We start from the raw sequence: 25,660 nt of genomic DNA, 5'->3' as shown, positions 1-25,660 counted from the left end.
ATGCGATCTCATCTCATCTCTGTGCCACAGCCAGTCGAATCTCACAGCCACGGTGTGGACCTCCTTTTCGTCTCCACTCTTCCTGTTCCTCTCCTTTTATTTATCCCGAAATTCCACTTTACTATACTGTACTGTAGTACTGCAAAAAGATCTCAAAGCCGAAGCAAACAAATCTCTCGTGCTTAGCCCTAGCTAGCTACTGGTCCTTTTCTTCTCCTCTCCCGTCTTCGTTACTCGGATCACGAAATCTATAGCTACTAATTACTGGCGATGGAGGATCTCTCGGATCTTGGAGGCCACGGCCACCCGGGTGCTGCTGCCTGGCGGCCCGCGGCGCCATCATTGGCGTCCTCTTCCAAGGTCTCGGTGCAAGTCTACACCGTCCCAAGCTCAGCTGCTACCGGCCGTGAAGCCCGAGGTCAAGGTGTTGCACCAATGATGCATGCGTCTAGCGTCGCTGGCCATGGCGGCCGCGCTGCTGATCTAGACCCCGTCAAGGCCAAGATCGTCTCCCACCCTAGCTACCACCGCCTGCTCGCCGCCTTCTTGGACTGCCACAAGGCACGCGCGCCGATCGACGACCCTTCAACTTTAGCGCGCGCGCGCGCGCACGTGTTCGTTCCTGTTGCTGCTATCCTTCCTAGATTACATGTGTTCATATATCCCTGTCGCATGTGCTCACCTTACTCAGGTCGGCTGCCCGCCGGAAGCGGCCGAGGAGATCGCGGCGGTGGCGCGGGAGCGCGAGGCGTGGCAGCGTGCAGCCGCGGGCGACGTCGCGCACACAAGGCCGGACCCGGAGCTCGACCAGTTCATGGTGGAGTACCGTACGAAACACATGCATGCTTGCACATGACACACCCTGCAGCCTCTCATCCCTGGGATGATCACGCATATATATGGCCTCATATCTATTGGTGTTATTCGGTTAAACACATGTTTGGCCTTTGTCATGTGTGAAAGTTTTTGTTGTGACCAGGAGTCCTACTGCGAGCTGCTTGTGACGTGGAAGGAGGAGCTGACCCGGCCGCTCCGGGAGGCGGAGGAGTTCCTGACGACAGTGGAGGCGCAGCTCAACTCCATTACCAACACCGGGCCAACCATGGGAGCTTTCATCTCTTCAGCTGCAGCTGCAGGTGACTAACCTTCAGCTTACTCATTAACGGTCTATAATCCATCAACCATTCACCGGTTAAGTCTATATCAGTTTTACTACCTCATCATATCGGTGAAGTAGTCGCCAGTCGCCACAGTAGCGGATAGCATAGATTAACAGAATTTTCTTTTCTTTCCATGGAAGCGAATACACTGTCAGTGTCGTTGCCTAGCTAGGCAGCAACAAGCACAAAATGTTCTTTTTTCATATTGCTAACAAAGCAATGCTCCTAGCACGAAGTATATACTAACATAAGCAACGTTATACGTTTCTCAAGTCATGACGCTCCCGTCGTAACGATCGGAATGGAGCACATGTTAATCTGCTGCCTAGGTCTATGTGACACCATCATGGAGTGCTACCTCAGTAAAAAAAACATTCTCGTTTTTAGAGTCCATAAATCTTAAATTTAGCCAAAATAGATGGTTTTTGTGAATAATGAAATATATTTTTATTATAAATTTATTTAAAGATATAAGATGATATAGTAGTCCCAAAGCTGAATAATGGTATTCTTCTCAGGTCGGAAGTAGTATTTTCTATTTACTCCTACCAATCTGTTACTGTGCAGTACTATTATTTCTACTCAGAATGAAAATCTCGTTTTTTTAAAAGGTAAGTAATCTTATGGTTCATTATATATAAAAAATAATATTTATGATGTATAGTAAGTACTGTTATACTAACAGTAAAACATATTTTTTAAATATAATTTTCTAAAAATACTTAAATTATATATATATTACTCCTTCAGAAATGATATTTTTTTGGACGGAGGAACAGGGAAAAACTAGTCTACATGCTAGCTATATATGGGCTATGTATAGTCTTGCGCACATGTCCGGTCTCATATACTGGTCCTGACGTTAAATAAAGTATTTCTGTACTGATTTTGAATGTGAAGAATCTGGCTGCCCTTTGGGGCAAATCCTATGCTTGTATTATTACTGGGACTTAGCAGTAGACAGCAGTGCTACTTCAACTTGAGTGTCCAAATAACTGTTCTTCTCTCTTAAAACAAGTCAAAGCAGTTGTTCTTCCCGTTGGATTTTTATCTTCGCTAGCTAGCATAAAATCATCTAATTTGATGAGCTACGTCATCAGGACAGAAAAGTTAGTGAAACAAGTGCATCAGAAACTAAAGAGATGTGCACGATTATTTTCTTAATGCACTACCGGAAACAGTTGTTTTGCCAAGTGCTTCATACACTCGGCAAAGTCCAGAAAACTTTCGACAAAGTCTTTGCCGAGTGTGACTCTCGATAAAGAGGTCCCGATGAATTGTACATTCGCAACGGATTCCTTGCCGAGTACTTTTTATCGGACACTCGGTAAAGACTTTGTCGAGTGTCACCTGTGTTGGGCAAAGAAAAGTCACCGTCATGGCGCTAAGTGACGGTGACGGAGCCTTTGCCAAGTGTTCTCTCTGACAATCGACAAATAGAGCTCCAGTAGACCCCTTTATCGAGAGCTCCGGGAGGTACACGACAAAGAAGGCTCTAGAGGCCCCGTTGCCCCTTTCATTTTTTAATTTGTTTCACCAAACTTTTTCATGTTTTCTGATTTTGTTTGTGTTTTATACAATTTTAAAATAACTGGATCGCAAGTTCACGATCATGTTTCGTGAGCATCGTGCTCGAAAATTCCGGTCCGTTTCTGAAATATATAGGTCGTAACTTATGTTAAATAACATGAATATCATTTTTGCATTCAAATCTGAATTATCCGAAGGAATTCAATTAAACGAACTAAACTTAATAGTTATAGCAAGCACTTTGATAATTGTGTCAAAATGGAACATGTAGGTCTAAGTGTAGGAACATAGTATAAAAAAGTTTGGTGAAAAAAGAAAAAATATGTTTTGTCGAGTGTCAAAGAAAGAGCGAATAATTAATTTGTTGAGTTTGAGTATCTTACAGAAGATATTCGACAAAAAAGTTATTTTGGCAAGTGTCTTACAGAGGATATTTGGCAAAGAAGTTATTTTGTCGAGTGTTAACTCCTGATACTCGGCATAGTTAATGACTGCCAACTATAGATGGCTGCTAACGCCCCTTTGTCGAGGGTCACATTTCGCTAAGAGCTTGACTCTGGGCAAAGACTCCTTTGCCGATTGTTTGCCGCTCGACAAATGGGGTCTGTGCCAATTGTCATTTTTCGCTGAGAGTGGCACTCGGCAACGCGTGTTGTGCTAAGTGCCCGATAAATTGTCCTTGGCAAAGATCTCGACACTTGGCAAAGAGCTAGATTCCGGTAGTGGTGGCTGTGATGACCATCTGCTCACCTACCTCTAGCAAATAATATTGTATATATATTATTGCCAATATAAGTGTTTGACGCAGTTTAGGGCATGTTTGGTTTTCTTAGATTCGTCGCCCTAAACGATTTCTAGTTGGATTGGTTTTCTTCTAATTTATTTAAGATTTGATTGGCTAGAACAATTGTTGGTGATCCTAATTCGATCCGATCCTTAAATTTTATAGTGTAAAATTTAGAGCCCTACCACCCTGCGTGGTTTAAGAGGGATATTGGACGCACGAGGCACTCGCACGATCGCATATGCTAAGGTCGAACTTTCCTGGTTATCATCTGCCTGGTTATGGGTATAGATGGTCAAATGGGTCGCACGACACGATATTGGCATCAACACTATAAAGCACGACACTATTGGACATTGTTAGTAACTGTGTGAGTGTCGTACCAGCACTAGTGTCTAGCCATTGTTCAAGACAATATTTCACTTTAAGAGTCCAAAAGATTTAGAACATTTAAGGTTACATATATAATTTATATATAATTTTAAAACACGAACATTTATATATGTATAGAGCGAACTTATTATATTTTAAACAATGACAATTCATAATCAGATGCACATATCACAATCGTATCTATAGACCACCAGTTGCTCTAAGGTCCTATAAACCGTGTCTAATCGTGTCGACCACTTAATCATGTCATGTATATAATTTTAAAACATGAACATTTAAATATGTTGAAAGTAGCCTAGAGGGGGGGGGGGTGAATAGGCTACACCTGAAAATTTTCACTAAAAACTTCGAAATAGGTTAAATTAAAGTTGCACAGGTGCAAACCGGTTCAGTCGATTTTAATCACAACTGAACAAGTTTGAACCCGCTCAACTTAAATTTGATAATCTATTGAACAAATGCGAAGTAGTAAAGAATATAGCTACAGATTTTCCCTACACAAGAACTACTTAAATGAATAATATGAACCAACCACCGAATATAAAGCGCTTGACAAGAACACACAAGAACACGCGATATAACCCGAGGTTCGGCAACCACCACAAAGGTGTCCTACTCCTCGTTGAGGAACCCACAAAGGGCCGGGTCTTTTCCAACCCTAATCCTCCACAAGCCGACCACAAAGGTCAAGGCAATCTCTTCTCAAATCTGCTCAAGGAGCGGGTGATACAAACTTCTTGGGGTCGTCCACAAATTTGGAGACTCCCAAGCAACCTCTAACCGTCAAGGAACACGAGGTTCCAAGAGTAACAAATCCGCACACGATTAAGTTTGCAACGAGCTCAAGAACAAGAGAATGGAAGAATCGAGAAGAAATTGACAGCGAGTTCGATCGAGTTCACCTCACACCAAGGGTCCTTCAAATGATTGAAGGAGATGCGATTGCGGGTGTGAAAGGTGAAGTGAATGCTCTTGTTTGAAGGTTGGTCAGCCAAAGATTCGTGTGAGAGACAGGAATTAATGAGAGAGAGAGTGTGAGGGGGTATATAAAGGATCCCCAAAAGCTGACAGCCGTTGGGAGAAAATGGGTAAAAGCCGGTTGAACCAGTTTTCAAACCGGTTGAACCGGTTTTCAAACCGGTTGAACCGGTTTCTACCAGGGGGATCCCGGTCCACTGGGCTACTCAGCCGGACACTGGACTGGTTTCAAAACCGGCTGAGTAGGGACAAAATTCGGCTCAACCGGTTTTTGAAAAATATCTGCTGCGACTTTTCTGACAGCTCTGACTGTCAGACAGGTCAGAGCAGAGGTGGCAGGGTGAACAGTACCGAAACCGGTTGAACCGGTTTCAGGACCGGTTGAACCGGTTTCAGGACCGGTTGAACCGGTTTTGGAGGCTGAAACCAAACTTTGAGAATTTTGAAGAGAACAAAAGAGGAGACTTTGTGGGAAGTAAAATTTGTTTTTCTCAAGGGCATTCATGATCTGGGAAAATGATCTCCAAGGAGTTTTCAAAAGATTTTGAACTTGGCTCGTTTCACAACTTACTTAACTGTCGCGGATCCCTCTTAATTGTACGGCGATTCCTATGACTCAAAAATTATAAACTTAGCACCGCTGTTGTTTCATAGCACTTGGAGCACGTCATTTGATGTGGAATTTTAAATCCGCTGTGCTTTATACTTTTATGCTCGTAAGATCTGTGCTTCTCCCGTCTGTAGAAATACTGTGTACATACTAGGAGCAAACTTGTTAGAATCTTAGTTTGTTTTGTCATTAATCACCAAAACCCTCAATTAGGGTTGATTGCACTTACAATCTCCCCTTTTTTGGTGATTGATGCCAAAACAAACTAGAATAGAAATAAGAATTAAAAGTTACAAGTACTTGTGATATAAAATCTTTTGTGTATGTGTAGCTCCCCCTAAATATGTGCATGAGTTTTGTGATATTAACATTGACTTGATATGTCAATTTGCAACATATTTAGAGAGAACAATCAACACCATACACAAGAAATGATGAGGAATGAAACATAGTTGAATAGAAAGAGTAAAAGCACATTCAAGCTCATTATAAAAGTGTTTATGGCATTCAAGCCATGCATGCATCAAAGTAAGATTCTAACAGCTATTACAATAATGAGAGCTCGTCTCATCCCGAGCTCGTCTCATCCCATCATAAAAGTGTTTATGGCATTCAAGCCATGCATGCATCAAATAGTTATTACAGACCAAGTGTTCATTACAAAAATTAAGGGGTACTGAATAATAAACTTTCTCCCCCTTTTTGGCAACAAGAACCAAAAAGAGAGAGAGAGAAGCGCCAATCCAATGATCACCAGTGAGGAGGAGGATGATGAGGAGCGAAGAAGTGTTGCGCCAGGTCGGAGGCAAAGTGTTCCTCGCCAGACTGGGCCGGAGGAGGAGCACTGCCAGACGGGTCCTGGGGCGGAGGATAAGAGGACGATTGGCCCGGATCCCCGTGATATGGGGGCGAGACAAACTGCTCCGGATCATCAAAATAAGTTTCTTCTTCTTCGACGTCATCGGTTGTTGAAAAAGGTACCCCATATGCCTGCTGGTACCACTCGTTGACATCTGGAGGAGGAGGGTGGAGAGGTACATCAGGAGAGCGAGGGGCGAAGGGAGTACCCAAAGCGGAAGCTTGACGACGTAGGTTGTCGTCGGTCTCCCGCTGACGTCGAGCCACCTCATGGACATCTGCAGCAATATTTCGGCACATGGAGAAGAAAGCCGCAAACCCGTGGGCCAGGCGGGCACCCATCCCACGGCCACGGCCTCGACCACGACCACGACCACGTGGTGTGGGAGATCCGCGGCCAGGGGAAGGGCGCGAGGCACCAGCAGCAGCAGCACCAGCACCAGCAGACGGACCCGCAGATGTATGACCACGAGAACTGGAGGGGGCTTTCCTGAGGCGCCCAGCTGGATTGTTGGGATCAATCCAGAAAGGGGTGTATGACTGATGTCGGGTACCTTTGTCAAATCTGAACTGGGTCACGACCTCAATCATCTTCATAATGAATGGAGCATGAAGACACCCCTTCAAAGGAAAGCAGGCTGCATGAATAATTTTCTGCCATATCATGTCAAAGACATTAATCCTTTCTGAGCTGTTGGGTTTCATAAAAGAGAGCAAGACCTTGCTCTCTCCAAGGATGTTCATCTGATTTCCCCCTTTTGGAATGAGGGTCATCCTGCAGAGGGAGTTGATATAACGATAATACTTATGAATGTTGGTCGACTCCCAATACTTTCCAGACTCAGACAGATGAAGATCCTTGGCTTCATCTCTTGTGGGCTGCCGGAAATCATGAATCTTGATCTTGTCTCCAGATATATCATCGTCAGAAAAGCCAAGAATGTGAGCAAATCGACGATAGCTCACCTTGTACCAACTACCTTCAATGAAGAAGTTCAGATAGGGGTAGTTGTAATGACTCTCCTCGTCAGCAAGCTTTATCCAGAGAGTGGAGTAGAATTGAGCAATCACTTCATCATTCCAATCATATTGGAATGTCATGATATTCTTCATTTGTTTCCTTTCACAGGCCCTCAGTGCCTGTGACATTTCTGGGTCCCCAATCGCTTCACAACCTTCCCAGTTAATATATCGTTGATGCAGGATGGGTTGATGCTTCTTGGGTAGAATGACGGAATTATAGAAATCCACGTGGTGAAGAGTCCAAAAGCGATTTCCATCGATCCTGGCATCGCGAATACGCAATACAGGATTTTGGAAACGAAGATCCTGGAGAAGAGCAGAGCCTCCACTGGCAGTAAAGTCAGTGACTGGCTCATTGCCAGCACGCCGAGCCTCTGCCCGGTGGAGGACCAAGCCGCGAATCACAGGAGCGTGGGCCGGGGGAAGATCGACTTCATCGTCCTTCCCGCCATCATCATCACTTGTAGGCTCCCACGCCTGCAGATTCGTCGCAGGTCGAGACCGTCCGGAAGGATTCCGGGATGTTCGACCGCGAGCACTTTGAGACCCGGAGGCCTCAGCACCCGGCATGACATTGCCGCTTCCGCGCCCTCGCTTGGATCGAGAGCGAGGTGGGGTATCTCCGTGGATTTCCTGGTCATCCGAGGAGTCGGATTCGACCACCGACGGGTTCATTCGACGCACCATTCTAAGAAATAAGAAATAAGAAATAGAACCTATGATGAGCAAGGATCAAACACGTTTGAGAAGAAACGCATAAGATATTGAGCATGCACTTCAACCGTTCATATGAGCGGTTCAACTACAACGAACAATATCAAATCGCTAATCCCTAACAATGTTTGTGACAAAATGAAGATAATCTAAGTGTTGCAATCACTTAAACTAAAATGTACCCAATGAATGATACATATGATAATCAAGAACGCGTAGGATCGAGTACAAGGAAATAATATAGAGCAATACCTCGATCCGAAGATTTGGTCAAGATCTCCCAATGAGATGGAGGAAGATGGTGGAAACACGCCGGGAAGAACGGATCTCCAACCACTCTTCCAAAAGAGTGAGGGCTCGAGAAAGTTTTTGACGAGGAGTGTGAAGGTGAGAGAGAGGAGAACAAGAGGGTGGCGGCGGCTGGAAAATGAGTCTGAGAAGGGAAGAGGAGAGAGGGAGAGACATAAAAAGGGAAGGAGTCGGCCACGAGAAAACCGAAAACCGGTTCAACCGGTTTCAAAACCGGTTCAACCGGTTTCGGGTCAAACGGCGCAGTAAAAGCGCGCAGAAAACGGTGTTGACTGCGCGAAAATCCTGGCAGTCTGACAGCACAGACTGCAAAACTGACAGCGCAGACTGCGCAGCTGTCAGCGCAGACTGCGCGCTGACTGACGGCGCGACGGCCAAAACCGGTTCAACCGGTTTTTATACCGGTTCAACCGGTTTCCACCAGGGAGAAACCGGTTGAGTGGCCTACTCAGCCGGTTTACTCAACCAGATTTCAAATATTGCCCGGAAGGGCTGTAATAGCACTTAGCAAATATGACATGAGATATTTTAAAGATAAAAAAGATATTTCTCATTTCATATTGCTCAAACAATCAATTTTCAACCATCAAATTTGATCCAAATTTTAGTTATTAAGTCACGTTTCGAGAATCCAAGATATTTAGCTCACTCCTAAGAAAACAAAACCTAGTCTCATCAAGGGGTTTTGTGAAGATATCGGCTAGTTGATTTTCGGTGCTCACATGAAATAGTTCGATATCTCCTTTGGCTTCATGGTCTCTCAAGAAATGGTGTCTGATGTCAATATGTTTAGTTCTAGAGTGTTGCACCGGATTGTTTGCAAGTTTTATGGCACTCTCATTGTCACACAAAAGTGGAATTTTGTGAAACTCACAACCAAAATCTCTAAGGGTTTGCTTCATCCATAACAACTGTGCACAACATGCCCCAGCTGCTATGTATTCAGCTTCTGCAGTGGAAAGTGCAACACAATTTTGTTTCTTGGAACTCCATGACACTAAGGACCGTCCAAGGAATTGGCAAGTCCCAGTAGTGCTTTTTCGATCTACTTTGCAACCGGCATAATCTGAGTCAGAGTAGCCAAGCAAATCGAAAAGGGAGCCTTTAGGATACCATAATCCTAGGTTTTGGGTGTGGACTAAGTATCTTAGAATTCTCTTAACGGCTACAAGATGACAGTCTTTAGGATTTGCTTGAAAACGTGCACACATGCAAACACTCAACATTATATCAGGCCTAGATGCACATAAGTAAAGCAGTGATCCTATCATTGATCTATATAATTTTTGATCTACAGGTTTACCTTCCTCATTTATATCGAGATGTCCATTTGATGACATTGGAGTCTTGGCGTGCTTTGCTTTTTCCATGCCAAACTTCTTGAGCATATCTTGAGTATATTTAGTTTGGCATAGAAAGGTACCTTCCTTGAGTTGTTTGACTTGAAATCCCAGGAAGTATTTAAGCTCGCCCATCATAGACATCTCAAACCTGTTCGTCATTACTTTGCTAAACTCTCCACAAAATTTTTCATTAGTACTACCAAATATAATGTCATCAACATATATTTGGCACACAAATAATTCATTATCAACTTTTCGAGTAAATAAAGTAGAGTCAGCTTTTCCTATTGTAAACCCATTTTTAATTAAAAAATCTTTAAGACAGTCATACCAAGCTCTAGGGGCTTGTTTAAGCCCGTAGAGTGCCTTGTGAAGAAGATAAACATGATTTGGCTTCTTTGGGTCTTCAAAGCCCGGTGGTTGCTCCACATATACTCTTTCTTGTAGTGGTCCATTTAGAAAAGCGCTCTTGACATCCATTTGATATAGCTTGAAATCATGGTTAGTAGCATAGACAATTAATATTCTAATTGATTCTAACCTTGCTACCGGCGCATATGTTTCACCAAAATCAAGTCCTTCCACTTGAGTATAGCCTTGGGCAACCAACCGTGCCTTGTTTCTTGTAACAACGCCATTTTCATCTTGCTTGTTCCTAAAGACCCATTTAGTCCCAATCACATTTTGTTTGGGTCTTTGGACTAAGGACCAGACTTCATTCCTAGTGAAGTTGTTCAACTCCTCTTGCATGGCAATTATCCAATCCGGATCACCCAATGCTTCTTCAACCTTAAGTGGCTCAAGAGAGGAAACAAACGAGTAAAATTCACAAAAATTAGCTAAACGAGATCGAGTTGTTACCCCTCTCCTGATGCTACCCAGGATGTTGTCCACTGGATGATCCCTTTGAATTGTTTGATGGACTCTAGGATGAGGCACTGATGGATGTCTTTGAATTTGCTCCTCCTCATCAATTACTTGATCAAGAGGCACTTCACCATCAATACTTTCTTGTTCATCTTCTACCACTGCTGGCATCCTTTGATGATTTTCTTCGTGGCTTGGATGACTTGAGGTTGATGGGTTTGCTTGGGTGGAGACTTTGTCACTCACCACCCTTGCACCCACATCAACTACCTCATTGGTCATCCATAAGGTTCCTTCTTCATCATCCCTTTCTTGAGGTCTCACCTCACCTATTGCAAGTTTCTTTATGGCCTCACAAGGTAGTTCTTCATTTCCTGCAGTGTCATTAGAAACATGCCCTTGCGAGCCATTAGACTCATCAAATGTCACGTCTATCGCTATTTCAACAAGACCGGTGGTATTGTTGAAAACACGATATCCATGCGCATTTGATGCATAACCAAGCAAGAAGCCCTCGTCCACTCTAGGAGCAAACTTTGAGCTCTTGACTTTCTTGTTAAGAATAAAACATTTACAACCAAATACTCTAAAATAATCAACTTTAGGTTTGTTACCAGTGAGAAGCTCATAAGCAGTCTTTTTGTAGATCTTATGAAGATGGAGACGGTTGATTGCATGACAGGCGGTGTTGACCGCCTCTGCCCAGAAGTTGTTAGGTGTCTTGTATTCATCCAACATGGTTCTTGCTGCTTCAATTAGAGTTCGGTTCTTTCTTTCCACAACACCATTTTGTTGTGGAGTGTACGGCACCGAGAACTCATGTTTGATTCCCTCTTCTCCTAAGAATTCTTCGACACCTGTGTTCTTAAATTCCGTCCCATTATCGCTTCTCACTTTCTTGATTTTGAGCTCAAATTCATTTTGAGCTCTCCTCATGAATTTCTTTAAAATTTCTTGAGTTTTACCTTTGTCACTCAAAAAGAAAACCCAGGTGAACCGAGAAAAATCATCAACAATAACTAGACCATACTTACTACCACCAATGCTAATGTAGGCCACAGGTCCGAAGAGGTCCATGTGAAGAAGCTCCAATGGCCTCTTTGTTGTGACCACATTCTTTGATTGATGTGGGACTCCATGTTGCTTTCCTGCTTGGCATGCGCCACAAACCATGGGCTAGCCGGCGATGCCATAGCCACCCCTTGTCGGATTTTGCCACTAAACAGTCTCAGGCGTCACTTTACTTGTTGTGAAATCAACAAGATAAAGCTTGCCCTTCAAGCGACCGGTAAAGGCAACTGAGGAGTCCTCCCTTCTAAGGATCAATACCAATCACCTTACTCTTGCCACTATCTCCAAACACAATTTCTTGTGCTTCTTGAGTTAGTTGCAATGTATGAAACATGTCTTTCTCCCCGGTCATGTGATTTGTGCATCCACTGTCAAGCACCCAACTTGACCCACCAGAGGAGTAGACCTGCAAAACAAGTTTAGGCTATGCTTTTAGGTACCCAAATTGAATTGGGTCCTACAGTGTTAGTTATAGCCTTGGGTACCCACACACTTCTTTTCATGACTTTTCGTTTAGTGTAGGCACCCACATATTTCACAACCAATTTCCCTGAATCCCAAGTCAACATATAATCACAAAGATATGAGTGGGAAATGGGAGCATTAGATTTTTGTCCACTTGAGGAACCCACTTCCTTCATCTTACTCTTTGTGGAACTCAAGTTAACCTTTACCTGAGATAACTTGTCATTTGAGGAGTGGATCCTCCCCAAGGCATCATATAGAGTGGTTCCCTCTATGAATTTGGGGAATCTCCACCCCTTATGCACTGTGCTAGGGTTTTCTTTGGATGAGTTGAACCCAAGCCCCCTTCTTCCATTGTTGGGCTTAAGGGACTTGTACTTGGGTTCAACTTTCTTTAACCCATCATTGCTAGAGCATCTTTTCAAAATTTCTTTGACCTTCACCTGTGGGCTATGCTTCCTTGCATGGTTAGTTAGACAACAAGAAGCATGATATTTGGCACAATGCTTGCAAGAATCATCATTAGAGCTAGACTTAGAGTCAAATACTAAAGAGGGGGCATTGATGTTCTTGCAATTTTCAAGTTGCACTTGAAGTTCTTGATTTTGAACATTCAAGCTTAACATGCTTGATTCAAGTGCATTCTTTTCATTTGCATGATTATCAATAGAGGTTTTCATGTTAATTACTTCTTTATCTTTATTGTGAATAAACTCTTGAAGCTCTAGGTTTCTTTCCTTTTCAAGGATAAGCAAGTCTTCTTGAGCATCAAGAGTTGCTTTTCTTTTATCTAGCTTTTCCATTAATTTTGTGATAACATTGTATCCATTTAAGCCAAATTCTTTAATCATTTTATTTTTCATGGCAATTTGATCATCATCATCATCATTTGAAAAATCATTACTAAATAAAGTTACCTTATCTCCCTTTGCCATGAGGCAAGTTGGAGTGTAGGAGTCGTCTTGAAGGTTGGTGAAGAGTTGCGCGCTTGATGTAGATTGGATGGCCACATTTGCCACCACTTCCTCTTCCTCGGAGCTAGAACTCTCTTCATCGGAGTTCCATTCTTTACCAATATGAGCTTGTCCATACTTCTTCTTCTTGAAGTATCCCTTGGTCTTGCCTCCCTTTTTAAACTTATCCTTCTTGTATTCCTTCTTGGCTTCTTGTTCCTTCTTGTTAGGACAATCCGCTATGAAATGACCGGTTTGGCCACATTCATAGCATGCCCTCTTCTTTCCTTTCCTTTGGAACTTGTCATTCTTCCTTACAAATTTCTTGAAAGTTTTGATGAACATAGCTGTGTCTTCATCACTTGAGCTATCTTCATCACTTGAGGTCTCGACCACTTTCTTTGCTTTGTGGTCTTTGCTCTTCTTGAGATTGTCTTGTTCATTTGTGATCAAGGCATGAGAGTCTCTTGTCTTGATGGGGGCTTCTTCGGACTCGTGTTGTTGAATTTTTGCAAATAATTGATGAGGCGTCATGTCCTCATAATCATCACGATCCCTTATCATCCTTGCAAGACTTTTATCCTCCTCTTTATAAGCTCTCATGAACAATCTTGTGACCTTGGAGTCACTCCAATCTTCACTCCCAAGAACTCTTATTTTGTTGACGAAAACCATCAATCGATCAAAGAGTGATTGGAGCGACTCACCCTTTGTCCAATCATATCTTGCAAGCTCACTTTCCAAAGCTTCAACTCTATGTCTTTTAGCTTTGGGATCTCCTTCATGTGACATTTTAAGAATATTCCAAATGTCACGGGCATCTTCTCTTCCTTGAACTTTCCGGTATTCTTCCGGACAAAGACTTCCTTTAATTATGCTCACTGCTTGAGCATTTCGATGAACCTCTTGCATCATTTCCGGAGTCATCTCTTCTCCTTGGGCGGGCTTATACATACCTACATTAACAATCTCCCAAAGACTAGGATGCACACCGATTAAATGCGACTTCATCTTGTCGGCCCACTCATCATAGTTCAACTCACTAAGAGTTGGCAACTTTCCAAGTGGGGCGGAAGAGAAGTTGGGAATATAATTTCTAGAGTAATCGAATTGAACTTTGCTAAAGTCATTACCTTTGCTTTTGGTAGATGATCCTTCGGTGTTGAGACTTACCTTGCTCAATACCTTAGACACCAAAAGATCCACTAGATCGTCATTATAATCAAATGTTCCCTTACCTTTATCTTCTTCGGCCTTTCTTCTTGATTCTTCTTCTTCGGCCTTTTTCCTAGCATCTTCCTCTTTCATTTTGAGGAACATTCTCTCGGCAATCTTCATGGCGAGGTCGAGGACCTTGGGGTCCACTTCCTCACCGGAAGATGTGACGGGGATTTCCTTGAGGAGAGGATCCACATGGTCCCGTTGTGTAGACATGATCGTTTCCTCACGTGGTTAAGCGTAAAACGAGGCACGTAGCTTTGATACCAATTGAAAGTAGCCTAGAGGGGGGGTGAATAGGCTACACCTGAAAATTTTCACTAAAAACTTCGAAATAGGTTAAATTAAAGTTGCACAGGTGCAAACCAGTTCAGTCGATTTTAATCACAACTGAACAAGTTTGAACCCGCTCAACTTAAATTTGATAATCTATTGAACAAATGCGAAGTAGTAAAGAATATAGCTACAAATTTTCCCTACACAAGAACTACTTAAATGAATAATATGAACCAACCACCGAATATAAAGCGCTTGACAAGAACACACAAGAACACGCGATATAACCCGAGGTTCGGCAACCACCACAAAGGTGTCCTACTCCTCGTTGAGGAACCCACAAAGGGCCGGGTCTTTTCCAACCCTAATCCTCCACAAGCCGACCACAAAGGTCAAGGCAATCTCTTCTCAAATCTGCTCAAGGAGCGAGTGATACAAACTTCTTGGGGTCGTCCACAAATTTGGAGACTCCCAAGCAACCTCTAACCGTCAAGGAACACGAGGTTCCAAGAGTAACAAATCCGCACACAGTTAAGTTTGCAACGAGCTCAAGAACAAGAGAATGGAAGAATCGAGAAGAAATTGACAACGAGTTCGATCGAGTTCACCTCACACCAAGGGTCCTTCAAATGATTGAAGGAGATGCGATTGCGGGTGTGAAAGGTGAAGTGAATGCTCTTGTTTGAAGGTTGGTCAGCCAAAGATTCGTGTGAGAGACAGGAGTTAATGAGAGAGAGAGTGTGAGGGGGTATATAAAGGATCCCCAAAAGCTGGCAGCCGTTGGGAGAAAATGGGTAAAAACCGGTTGAACCGGTTTTCAAACCGGTTGAACCGGTTTCTACCAGGGGGATCCCGGTCCACTGGGCTACTCAGCCGGACACTGGACCGGTTTCAAAACCGGCTGAGTAGGGACAAAATTTGGCTCAACCGGTTTCTGAAAAGTATCTGCTGCGACTTTTCTGACAGCTATGACTGTCAGACAGGTCAGAGCAGAGGTGGCAGGGTGAACAGTACCGAATCCGGTTGAACCGGTTTCAGGACCGGTTGAACCGGTTTTGGGGGCTGAAACCAAACTTTGAGAATTTTGAAGAGAACAAAAGAGGAGACTTTGTGGGAAGTAAAATTTGTTTTTCTCAAGGGCATTCATGATCTGGGAAAATGATCTCCAAGGAGTTTTCAAAAGATTTTGAACTTGGCTCGTTTCACAACTTACTTAACCGTCGCGGATCCCTCTTAATTGTACGGCGATTCCTATGACTCAAGAATTATAAACTTAGCACCGCCGTTGTTTCATAGCACTTGGAGCACGCCATTTGATGTGGAATTTTAAATCTGCTGTGCTTTATACTTTTATGCTCGTAAGATCTGTGCTTCTCCTGTCTGTAGAAATACTGTGTACATACTAGGAGCAAACTTGTTAGAATCTTAGTTTGTTTTGTCATTAATCACCAAAACCCTCAATTAGGGTTGATTGCACTTACATATGTATAGAGTGAACTTATTATATTTGAAACAATAACAATTTACAATCACATGAACATATCACAATCGTATCTATAGGCCACCAGTTGCCCTAAGGTCCTATAAACTGTGTCTAATCGTGTCGACCACTTAATCATGGCGTGCTTGTGCGAGTCAATTGTGATGGAGTGACGGCCCATGCATGACACTTATCTCGTGTCATACCAGCACTGACACTATTTACATAGTGCTTGTGTCATGCCAAAGCACTACGTGTCGTGATGTGCCTAGTACCAATCCATATTCCATTCCCAGTTGGGCATCTATAGTTATGAGTGTGTTGGAATGACGAGGACATCGTGCCCTTTGAGGGGTTATATCTGGATATCTGACGTAATTTAGATTTGCTGATTTGGTATATATTGATCCGTGTGTAGGTTGGTTTGAGATTGTAGGGTTTCATCTCACCTTAGTTGTTAAGTTGGATTAGAACAACATATAAGGTTTCTAGTTCATACACCCAACCTTGGCTTAATCCTGTTACGAGAAATGAGGATAAATTAAAAAGCGTAAGTACGTTGATGGTAGTGTGTGGTTGACTCAGTGCATAGAGTGGATTTGACCCATTTGGACCCTGGGGGTCTTTGGAACATATATAGGATAGGATTCATGATGCAACCTTATAAAATTGTAAACTATTGGAATTTTTTCCTATGGACCCTTTTGAACAAAGGATTGGCCATTCTGAAATTCTATAAAACCGGAAAAATTCCATTCTATAATAATTATAATTTAGACAAAACTAATTAGATTAATATATTTGTATAGTATATGTAATATATTTGTATATTATCCTAAATCATATGAGAGAGATAGATATACACTACATTTCTGCTATAGAAAAGTAAGTAAAAGAGTGTGCTATAAGTTGTACATTAAAAAGTAGCATGTAAATCTATAGCATCAATTTTCATCTCTCACCTATGAATTTGAGATATGCTTATATATAAACTTTGAAAAGTTGTTGAATGTCACATTCTAAAAAAATAACTTACTCCATTATAGTTAGATTTCAATTCCACAAAATGAAGGGAAACAAACGGGGTCTTATGGAAATGCTCAGTCTATTGAATTTTGGAATAAATCTAACAGAAGGTCCAACACCTTGGGAAACTTAATTCCTTTATGTGTATGCTTCTCTTTTGATTTTGCATGTTTTTCATGTTCTATATTCAAATGCTTTTTTAGAGACTTTTATGCATTTGCAATTCCTAACCAAATGTCTATAAGATTATAAGTGGCATGTAACTCTCAAATTCTATAATTTTTCTTATTCCTATACTTCGGATATCTAATTATAAGGAGACCCTAACTTTTCTTTGTTTTACAAGTAAGTGTTTATCGGGCATTAAGGCTCGACATTTAAGATCTAGTGTCTCTTATTCCACTGTTACTTGATCTGGTCACAAATTCATAGTCATGTAGGACAATTATTAGGTGCATAATAACAATTTTGAAATATGAATGGGAAACAACAAAGCACTAACATATTTATATAAGTAACAAATGACCTTCTTTCCACTTTCATTTTTCTTATCAAGTATAGTTATATTATATACATATCCAAAAAACAAAAAGTCCTAAAATTTGGTATTGAGAGAGTATTAAATAACTTATTTGTATTGATTGCCTTGTTTTGTGTATAAAATAAGCTTGGGTACATAGCAATTTATGTAGGTGGATTGTTGGGACCTCTTGTTGGAACCTATATCTATAGGGCCTGTTTGGTTCAGTTTTTTTCTGACCAGCTTTTCCGAGAATCTAGATGTGGGGAGAATCTGACTGTGTAGAGAATCTGAGTATCATTAGAATTAAATACGGAGAAAGATAAAGTTCTCCATGGGGCTCATGATTTATAAAGTGACGGATTACTACTATTGCGACGACTCAACCGATTATATGTTTATGTTGATTTTGAATGATTTTTACCCAAACGAATTTTATAGAAGCTGGCTGAAAAGCTGAGTGTTTGGTAGTCCGCAGCAGCTTTTGGTGTCCAAAAGCTGCGAAAAGCCGAAACAAACAGGGGCATGTCATATGAAAGCAAACCCACTTTTCTATCTTATTAAGTATCACAACATCCACTACTAAGTACACTTATTATTCCCATATGGAAGAAGTTCACGTCATTTGTGACTAAGTATTGTATCAACCCTCTAAATATAGGTACTATTCTCAATCTGACAACATATCAGGCATTCACATCATACTATTTGTTTGGCCATCCCATCCTCTTAATAGTTTGTTATAATATCTATTAGGGTCCGTTTGTATCCCTTCATTTCGAAGGAATTTGATTTACTTAATAGAGTAAGTTATCTGGTTTGGAATTTGGTATTACACCACTTTCCAAAGTTTAGATATAAGCCTACCCAAATTCATAGGATGAGGGGTGTAAATTGATTTTATGTACCACTAGTCTATGTTTCTATTCTGTAACTTATAATACTCTTTTCGGATCGCTCCTTTATAGTAGAAATGTAGCACATAAATCTCTTCCTCATATGGTTAATAGTAGTATACAACTATATTCGTTATAAAACCATATTAGTTTAATTGATATGTGTCTAAATTACGATTATTAGAATGAAATTCAATTCTAAGGATACAAACGGTCCTTTAGTTTTTTTTCTATTAGCTTGCCCAATTTTGACCAATCCGATGCAATAACACATGGAACAGCTTATTTAAAGGTTGCAACACGCAGGGTGTCGTAGTATTATTAAAAACATGAGCATATAAACTGATCTTCCAAGTTAGAATATCTCATAAACAAGAAAAATAGTATATTAAAATTAATTAATGAATACGTGCTCAGGATTCTTGCAAGTCTAACTAGGAGCATATTACTTCTAACATACTCTCTCCTTTCTTTTTTATTTGTGCGTTTTAGTTCAAAAAGCGGATGGTCAATATATTAGGTAGTATTATTTTCCAAAAAAAAATTTGAGTTCAATATAACAACTTTATATACACGCACACACACTTCCATTTTAAGTCGGCACCTAAGAACAAAGCAAGCTAAACGTTTATGGTGAACTTATCGGGAGGGGCTTTGTGTGCATAGTGAATAATGATATTCTAAACTTGACTAAACTTGGACATACAATAAGATTTTTTAAATAATTTTTAAATACTGAGACATACCGTACAACTCAATTATTAAAAATGTCATAGCTCAATCTATGTCAAACCATTATGAATTTTATATCTTAATTGTGAAATGTCATTTGTATTTTGATGCAACCGGATTAGGTTCCTACAGTAATTACTTTACAAATACTTAGTCTAAAAATTAATGAATAAGAAGGTCAAGACTGTCATTACAAGAAATAGCATGAATCATGACGGTCAAACCTGTTGGAAGTTAGCCAATATTATCGTAAGTTAACTAACTTTTGATGACAAACACTAACTTTTAACAATAGACATGTATCGAAAAAATGGACGGAAGTTATCTAACTTTCCGACTGTTGTCGTCAGAAGTTAAGTAAATATTGATGGCTTTCTAGTGCCATCGGAAGTTAACGCGGTCAAAAACCACTAGTACAGATAAGCTCTATAATGGCGGTCGTAAACCTATTTACAGTGACGTTTTTCGTAACCGCCAGTGCTAGGGCCAGTAGAAATCATCATTTTCACAGGCGGGTAACTAAGAACCGCCAGTGGAAATCGATTTTCACTGACGGTCGCTGTAATAAAACCGCCAGTGGAAATCGATTTTCACTGGCGGTCGGCATAATAAAACCGCCAGTGAAAATTGTTTCCAGGAAACATAAAACGGATTTTAAAAATAACAAAAAAATATATTTTTATTATGGAGGCCTCGCGGCCCACCACCCCACCACCCCCACCTGTCCGTCTCAGTCGAAGGTCGCGGAATTTTTTGTGTACTACGCGGTTGCTGGAAATCAAACCCCTGACCTCACCCTCATGCGTACCCTACTCTATCGCTCCGGCTATGACATGCTTTGTGTTTAGTTTGTAGTTTTGTTGCCCACATATTATAACCAACTGAATGTAAATTGCTTGTTTGAGACCGTAAACGAATTCAAATAAAACAGTTGTCAACTACAAAGTTGAATAATTTTTTATGTTCTAAAACTTTCATTTTGACACTTTTTTCATCCGAGGTCGTTTGCAAAATTTGAATTTTAAATTTGACAAATTTAGAACAATTTTTGAGAGCCAAAATGATTTCAAATAAAAAAGTTGTCAACTACAAAGTTTTATAACTTTTAGAGATTTACAACTTTTATTTTGATGGTTTTATCATACGAGGTCGTTTGAAAAACTCGAAAAATTAAGGATAAAAATGATTTCTAGTGGCGGTTCCTTAAGAAAACCGCCACTAGAAATCGATTTCTACAAACGGTTTCTTAAGAAAACCGCCACTAGAAATCATGGATTTCTACATACGGTTTTCATAAGGAACCGTCTCTAGACATACAATTTCTAGTGGCGGTTTTCTTAATAAACCGCCACTAAAAATAGCACAGGCGATTGATAACCGAATCTGCCTATAAAAATATACCGCACCGCAGGCTTTGAGCCTTTTTCTACTAGTGAACTTTATTTACATATAGATCCATATTAGATAACATGTCCAATGACCTAAGTATATGTAGCTAGTTCTCCTAATTTCTTATGGGTCCAAGTCATAAAGCTTTATTTACATCCATGTTGACAGATATGAGTACGTAGTGTATCTACTAATTAACTAGTGCTAGGGAGTCAACTTGTATCTCTATTATGTCCTCAATAGTTGTGTGAGCCATGCATGCATATTTAGGCAAAAAAAAGAGAGAGAGAGACTGATGTAAGGATTGTTGCTAGCTTCATAATTGCACCATCTTTCCAAAGTGATGGACGAGTACTGTTGAATTACCTCTCATGCGGTTCTTAAACCATTTGTGCCACTGTTAGTTAAAGTTTGTGTTAATTCGCTCATTGATGCCACTATGACCGTTCGTCTAGTGCTGTTAATTATATATTGTGCGTGTCCTAAGTCAGTGCTATTTAACTTGCATTGGCTGTACTAGATAAAACTGGAGTCGTCGATATGTCCGACGATGAACAAGAAGAAGGCAGCGGCATGGAGGCAGAAGTAGCCCTGGGCATCGATCCTTGCTCCGATGACAAGGAGCTCAAGAAGCAGCTCCTCAGGAAATACAGCGGGTGTTTGGGCAACCTGAGAAAGGAGCTGTGCAAGAAGAGGAAGAAAGACAAGCTCCCCAAGGAGGCCCGGCAGAAGCTGCTCAGTTGGTGGGAGCTGCACTACCGATGGCCCTACCCCTCGGTACGCATGCATGGAAATTCATTCCGAGACACCCTTATATATATGGATGAGATGGATGATGGAGCGACGGTGGTGCCGCGCGCCATTGTTGCATGCATGTGCAGGAGATGGAGAAGATCGCACTGGCGGAGTCGACGGGGCTGGAGCAGAAGCAGATCAACAACTGGTTCATCAACCAGCGGAAGCGGCACTGGAAGCCGTCGGAGGAGATGCAGTTCGCGGTGATGGATGGGTTCCACCCGGCCCCGCCCAACGCCGCCGCGTTCTACGTCGACGCACGCCTCGTGGGAGCAACGCCGGCGATGTTCTACGCCCGGCCGGATCATGGGGCTCATCATGGCCTCTGGCACAATTGATTCAGCCCACGCACGCTACCATGAAGTATTGAAGTGTGCGCCTGAAAACCTGCATGCATGCCGTAGCTTAATTAGCCTATAAATATGAATGATCTGCACAATGAACTGGAGATCGAGAAAGAACCCTACTGCATTACTGTACCCCCGTTGTTGCACCAAGAAACTTTACATGTCATGAACAGCAAAGACTGTGCCTCCTTAATGCTACAGGTTTGCGGCATTTTGCATATATGATGCTCGTTAAGTGAATTTCTGATGGATTATGATAAGTATTAATCCCATTCCCATAGCAAATGTAGGTAGTTCCATCCATATGAAAACCATGTTAGGATTTATGGGCTAGGCCCAGTTGAGAATTTCAAATAAATCCCAGAAAAAATCTCAAAAGCCCATATAAATGTATGGCTAGGGAATAGGTGGAACCAATAGCACCATATTGCCAATTCTAATGGAGTAGAGCTAGCTTAAATATAGAAGCCACACTCACTCACCAAGTCATGTATGAGAGGAGAGAGTGTGGAGAGCCACACGCACGCGCTCGCTCGCCGGGGCGACGGGCGCGGGCGCATGACATGCGCGTGAATGGTCCGCCGAAATCTGCCCCCTCGTCTTGCGGGGGCGCGGCAGGAGCCCCGCAGGCATCATCTGATTTGGCTTTTTTTACTTCAGTTCTTTTGATTTGGTTATGATTTATATTCGGAATTTAATCAGGATTTTGTCTAATTATTCAACAATTATTGTTAGGATTTATGGGCTAGGCCCAGTTGAGAAATTCAAATAAATCCCAGAAAAATCTCAAAAGCCCATATAAGTGTAAGGCTAGGGAATAGGTGGAACCAATAGCACCATATTGCTAGTTCTAGTGGAGTAGAGCTAGCTTAAATATGGAAGTCACACTCACTCACCAAGTCATGGATGAGAGGAGAGAGTGTGGAGAGCCACACGCGCGCCTGCGCTCGCCTCGCCTCGCCTCGCCTGGCCGGGGCGGGGCGAAGGGCGCGGGCGCACGACATGCGCGTGAATGGTCCGCCGAAATCCGGCCCCTCGCCTTGCGGGGGCGCGTCTTCCTTTTACCGTTTGATTTTTTGGTTACTTGGCTGTTACGTTTATCCTAACCGATCGCTATAAAATCTCAACTGAACGCGAGATTTTCGTGGACGGATAAGATCGGAGGTCGCGGACTCGGTCCTATAAAAGGAGCCCGGCAGCCAGCATCCAGATCATCCCTAGTTTCGCTTTCGCCTCTCTCTTCATAGCTGAGCCGCCTTTTCAGTTCCCTTCATCCCGACTGCAGATGTGCATCTGCGATCAGGAGAGCAGGTCTCCGGAACCCTTCGTCTTCTAGATCCTGCACCGGGAGAGGGCGAATAAGGTTTTTGGGAAGCGTCTTCACGCGACTGCTCGTGATCTTCTGACCTCGTCGACCCTGCTGATTTCGCTGCTTCGACGTCGTCAACCCTACTGACTCCGGCGCGCGCCATCTATCAGTATGTCTAATCAGTACGCATCATCTGATTTGGCTTTTTACTTCAGTTCTTCTGATTTGGTCATGATTTATATTTGGAATTTAATCTGGAATTTGTCTAAATATTCAACAATTATTGTTAGGATTTATGGGCTAGGCCCAGTTTAGAAATTCAAATAAATCCCAGTAAAATCTCAAAAGCCCATATAAGTGTATGGCTAGGGAATAGGTGGAATCAATAGCACCATATTGCTAGTTCTAGTAGAGTAGAGCTAGCTTAAATATGGAAGCCACACTCACTCACCAAGTCATGGATGAGAGTAGAGAGTGTGGAGAGCCACACGCGCGCCCGCGCTCGCTCGCCTGGACGGGCCGGGCCGGGGCAAAGGGCGCGGGCGCACGACATGCGCGTGAATGGTCCGCCGAAATCCGGCCCCTCGCCTTGCGGGGGCGCGGCTTCCTTTTGCCGTTTGATTTTTTGGTTACTTGGCTGTTACGTTCATCCTAACCGATCGCTTTAAAATCTCAACTGAACGCGCGATTTTCATGGGCGGATAAGATCGGAGGTCGCGGACTCAGCCCTATAAAAGGAGCCCGGCAGCCAGCATCCAGATTATCCCCAGTTTCGCTTTCGCCTCTCTTCATAGTTGAGTCGCCTTTCCAGTTCCCTTCATCCCGACCGCAGACGTGCATCTGCGATCAGGAGAGCAGGTCTCTGGAACCCTTCGTCTTCTAGATCCTGCACCGGGAGAGGGCGAATAAGGTTTTTGGGAAGCGTCTTCACGCGACTGCTCGTGATCTTCTAACCTCGTCGACCCTGCTGATTTCGCTGCTTCGACGTCGTCAACCCTGCTGACTCCGGCGCGCGCCATCTATCAGTATGTCTAATCAGTGCGCATCATCTGATTTGGCTTTTTACTTCAGTTCTTCTGATTTGGTCATGATTTATATTCGGAATTTAATCTGGAATTTGTCTAATTATTCAACAATCCAAAAACCTTATTGTAGACAATTTCCTAGTTTTTCTATGGCTGCTTTTGCCGACGCGCTGAAGCCAGAAAAGTTCAATGGTATGCACTTTAAGAGATGGCAAGTCAAGGCCACGCTCTGGCTGACTGTTATGAATGTCTTCCATGTTAGTAAAGGCAAACCTGAGGGTCCACTGACTCCTGAACAGGAGAAAGAGTACGACCATGCCAATACTATCTTTACGGGAGCAGTTCTTGGCGCCCTTGTTGACCGTCTGGTTGATGCGAATATTCAACACACAGACGAGAAAGAGGTATGGGATGCACTTACTACCAAGTATGGTGCATCGGATGCTGGCAGTGACCTATATATCATGGAGAGCTTTCATGATTATAAGATGGTTGATAATCGCTCTATTCTAGAGCAAGCTCATGAAATACAGTGTATAGCCAAGGAGCTCGACCACCTTAAGATAGTCCTTCCCGACCGATTTGTGGCTGGGTGCATTATTGCAAAGTTGCCTTCTACTTGGAGGAACTTCGCCACATCTCTGAAACATAAGAGACAGGAGATATCAGTTGAAAATCTGATAGCGTCTCTAGATGTTGAGGAGAAAGCTCGGGCTAAGGACACGGGATCTAAAGGAGGCGAGGGCCACTCCAGCGCCAACATGGTTCAGAAGAACCACAACAAGAGCAAAGGAAAGCCAAAATCTAACAAGCCCAACAAAACTACCAACTTCAAGAAGAAGAAGAACAAGGCTGAACTGACATGTTTCGCATGTGGCGAGACGGTTCATTTTGCCAAGGATTGTCCTGATCGAGCGGATCGCCATGGCAAAAAGGGCAATGTCAACACAGTGATCGCTAGCAATGAGGAAGACAAAGGGTATGGTAATTTACCTTTCATCTTCTCAGTATTTCAATCACCTAGTTGGTGGCTTGATACTGGTGCTAATGTTCATGTGTGTTCTGACATTAACTTGTTCTCTTCTTATCAGGGTGCCCGGGATTCTTCCGTCCTAATGGGGAATGGGTCGCATGCTTCTGTTCATGGCACTGACACGGTGGATCTGAAGTTTACTTCGGGAAAGATCGTGCAGCTGAAGAATGTGCATCATGTCCCTTCTATACACAAGAATCTCGTTAGCGGAACCCTTCTGTGTAGAGATGGGTTCAAGGTAGTTTTGGAGTCCAATAAATTAGTTGTGTCTAAGTCTGGACAATTTATTGGTAAAGGCTATGATTGCGGAGGCTTGTTCCGCTTTTCTCTGTTAGATTTCAATAATAAGTCTGTGAACCATATTTGCGCTAATGTTGATGATCTTGCGAGTATTTGGCATTCTCGTTTGTGTCATATTAATTTTGGCTCTATGTCTCGGCTTGCAACCATGAGTTTAATTCCGAATATCACCATAGTCAAAGGTTCTAAGTGCCATAGTATTGTGCAGTCGAAGCAACCTCGAAAGCCTCACAAGGCTGCTGAGGAGAGACACCTG

The 25,660-nt window shown here is 42.4% G+C and overlaps 1 protein-coding gene across 1 annotated transcript; it reads left to right on the top strand.

Annotated features, from left to right (window-relative positions):
- Positions 1–21,973, top strand: LOC100283504 (KNOX1 domain containing protein). The gene is made up of 5 exons (NM_001156404.2): positions 1–561; positions 692–817; positions 980–1,136; positions 21,116–21,372; positions 21,477–21,973. The coding sequence occupies exons 1-5, from the start codon at positions 271–273 to the stop codon at positions 21,726–21,728; spliced, it is 1,083 nt and encodes a 360-aa protein (NP_001149876.2). The 5' UTR covers positions 1–270; the 3' UTR covers positions 21,729–21,973.
- Positions 21,974–25,660: the final 3,687 nt, after the last annotated feature.

Source organism: Zea mays, chromosome 1, assembly GCF_902167145.1.
Source record: "Zea mays cultivar B73 chromosome 1, Zm-B73-REFERENCE-NAM-5.0, whole genome shotgun sequence".
In the NCBI taxonomy this organism is placed as follows: domain Eukaryota; kingdom Viridiplantae; phylum Streptophyta; class Magnoliopsida; order Poales; family Poaceae; genus Zea; species Zea mays.
The sequence above is the reverse complement of the archived record's forward strand: the minus strand, read 5'-3'. Positions and strand labels throughout refer to the sequence as shown.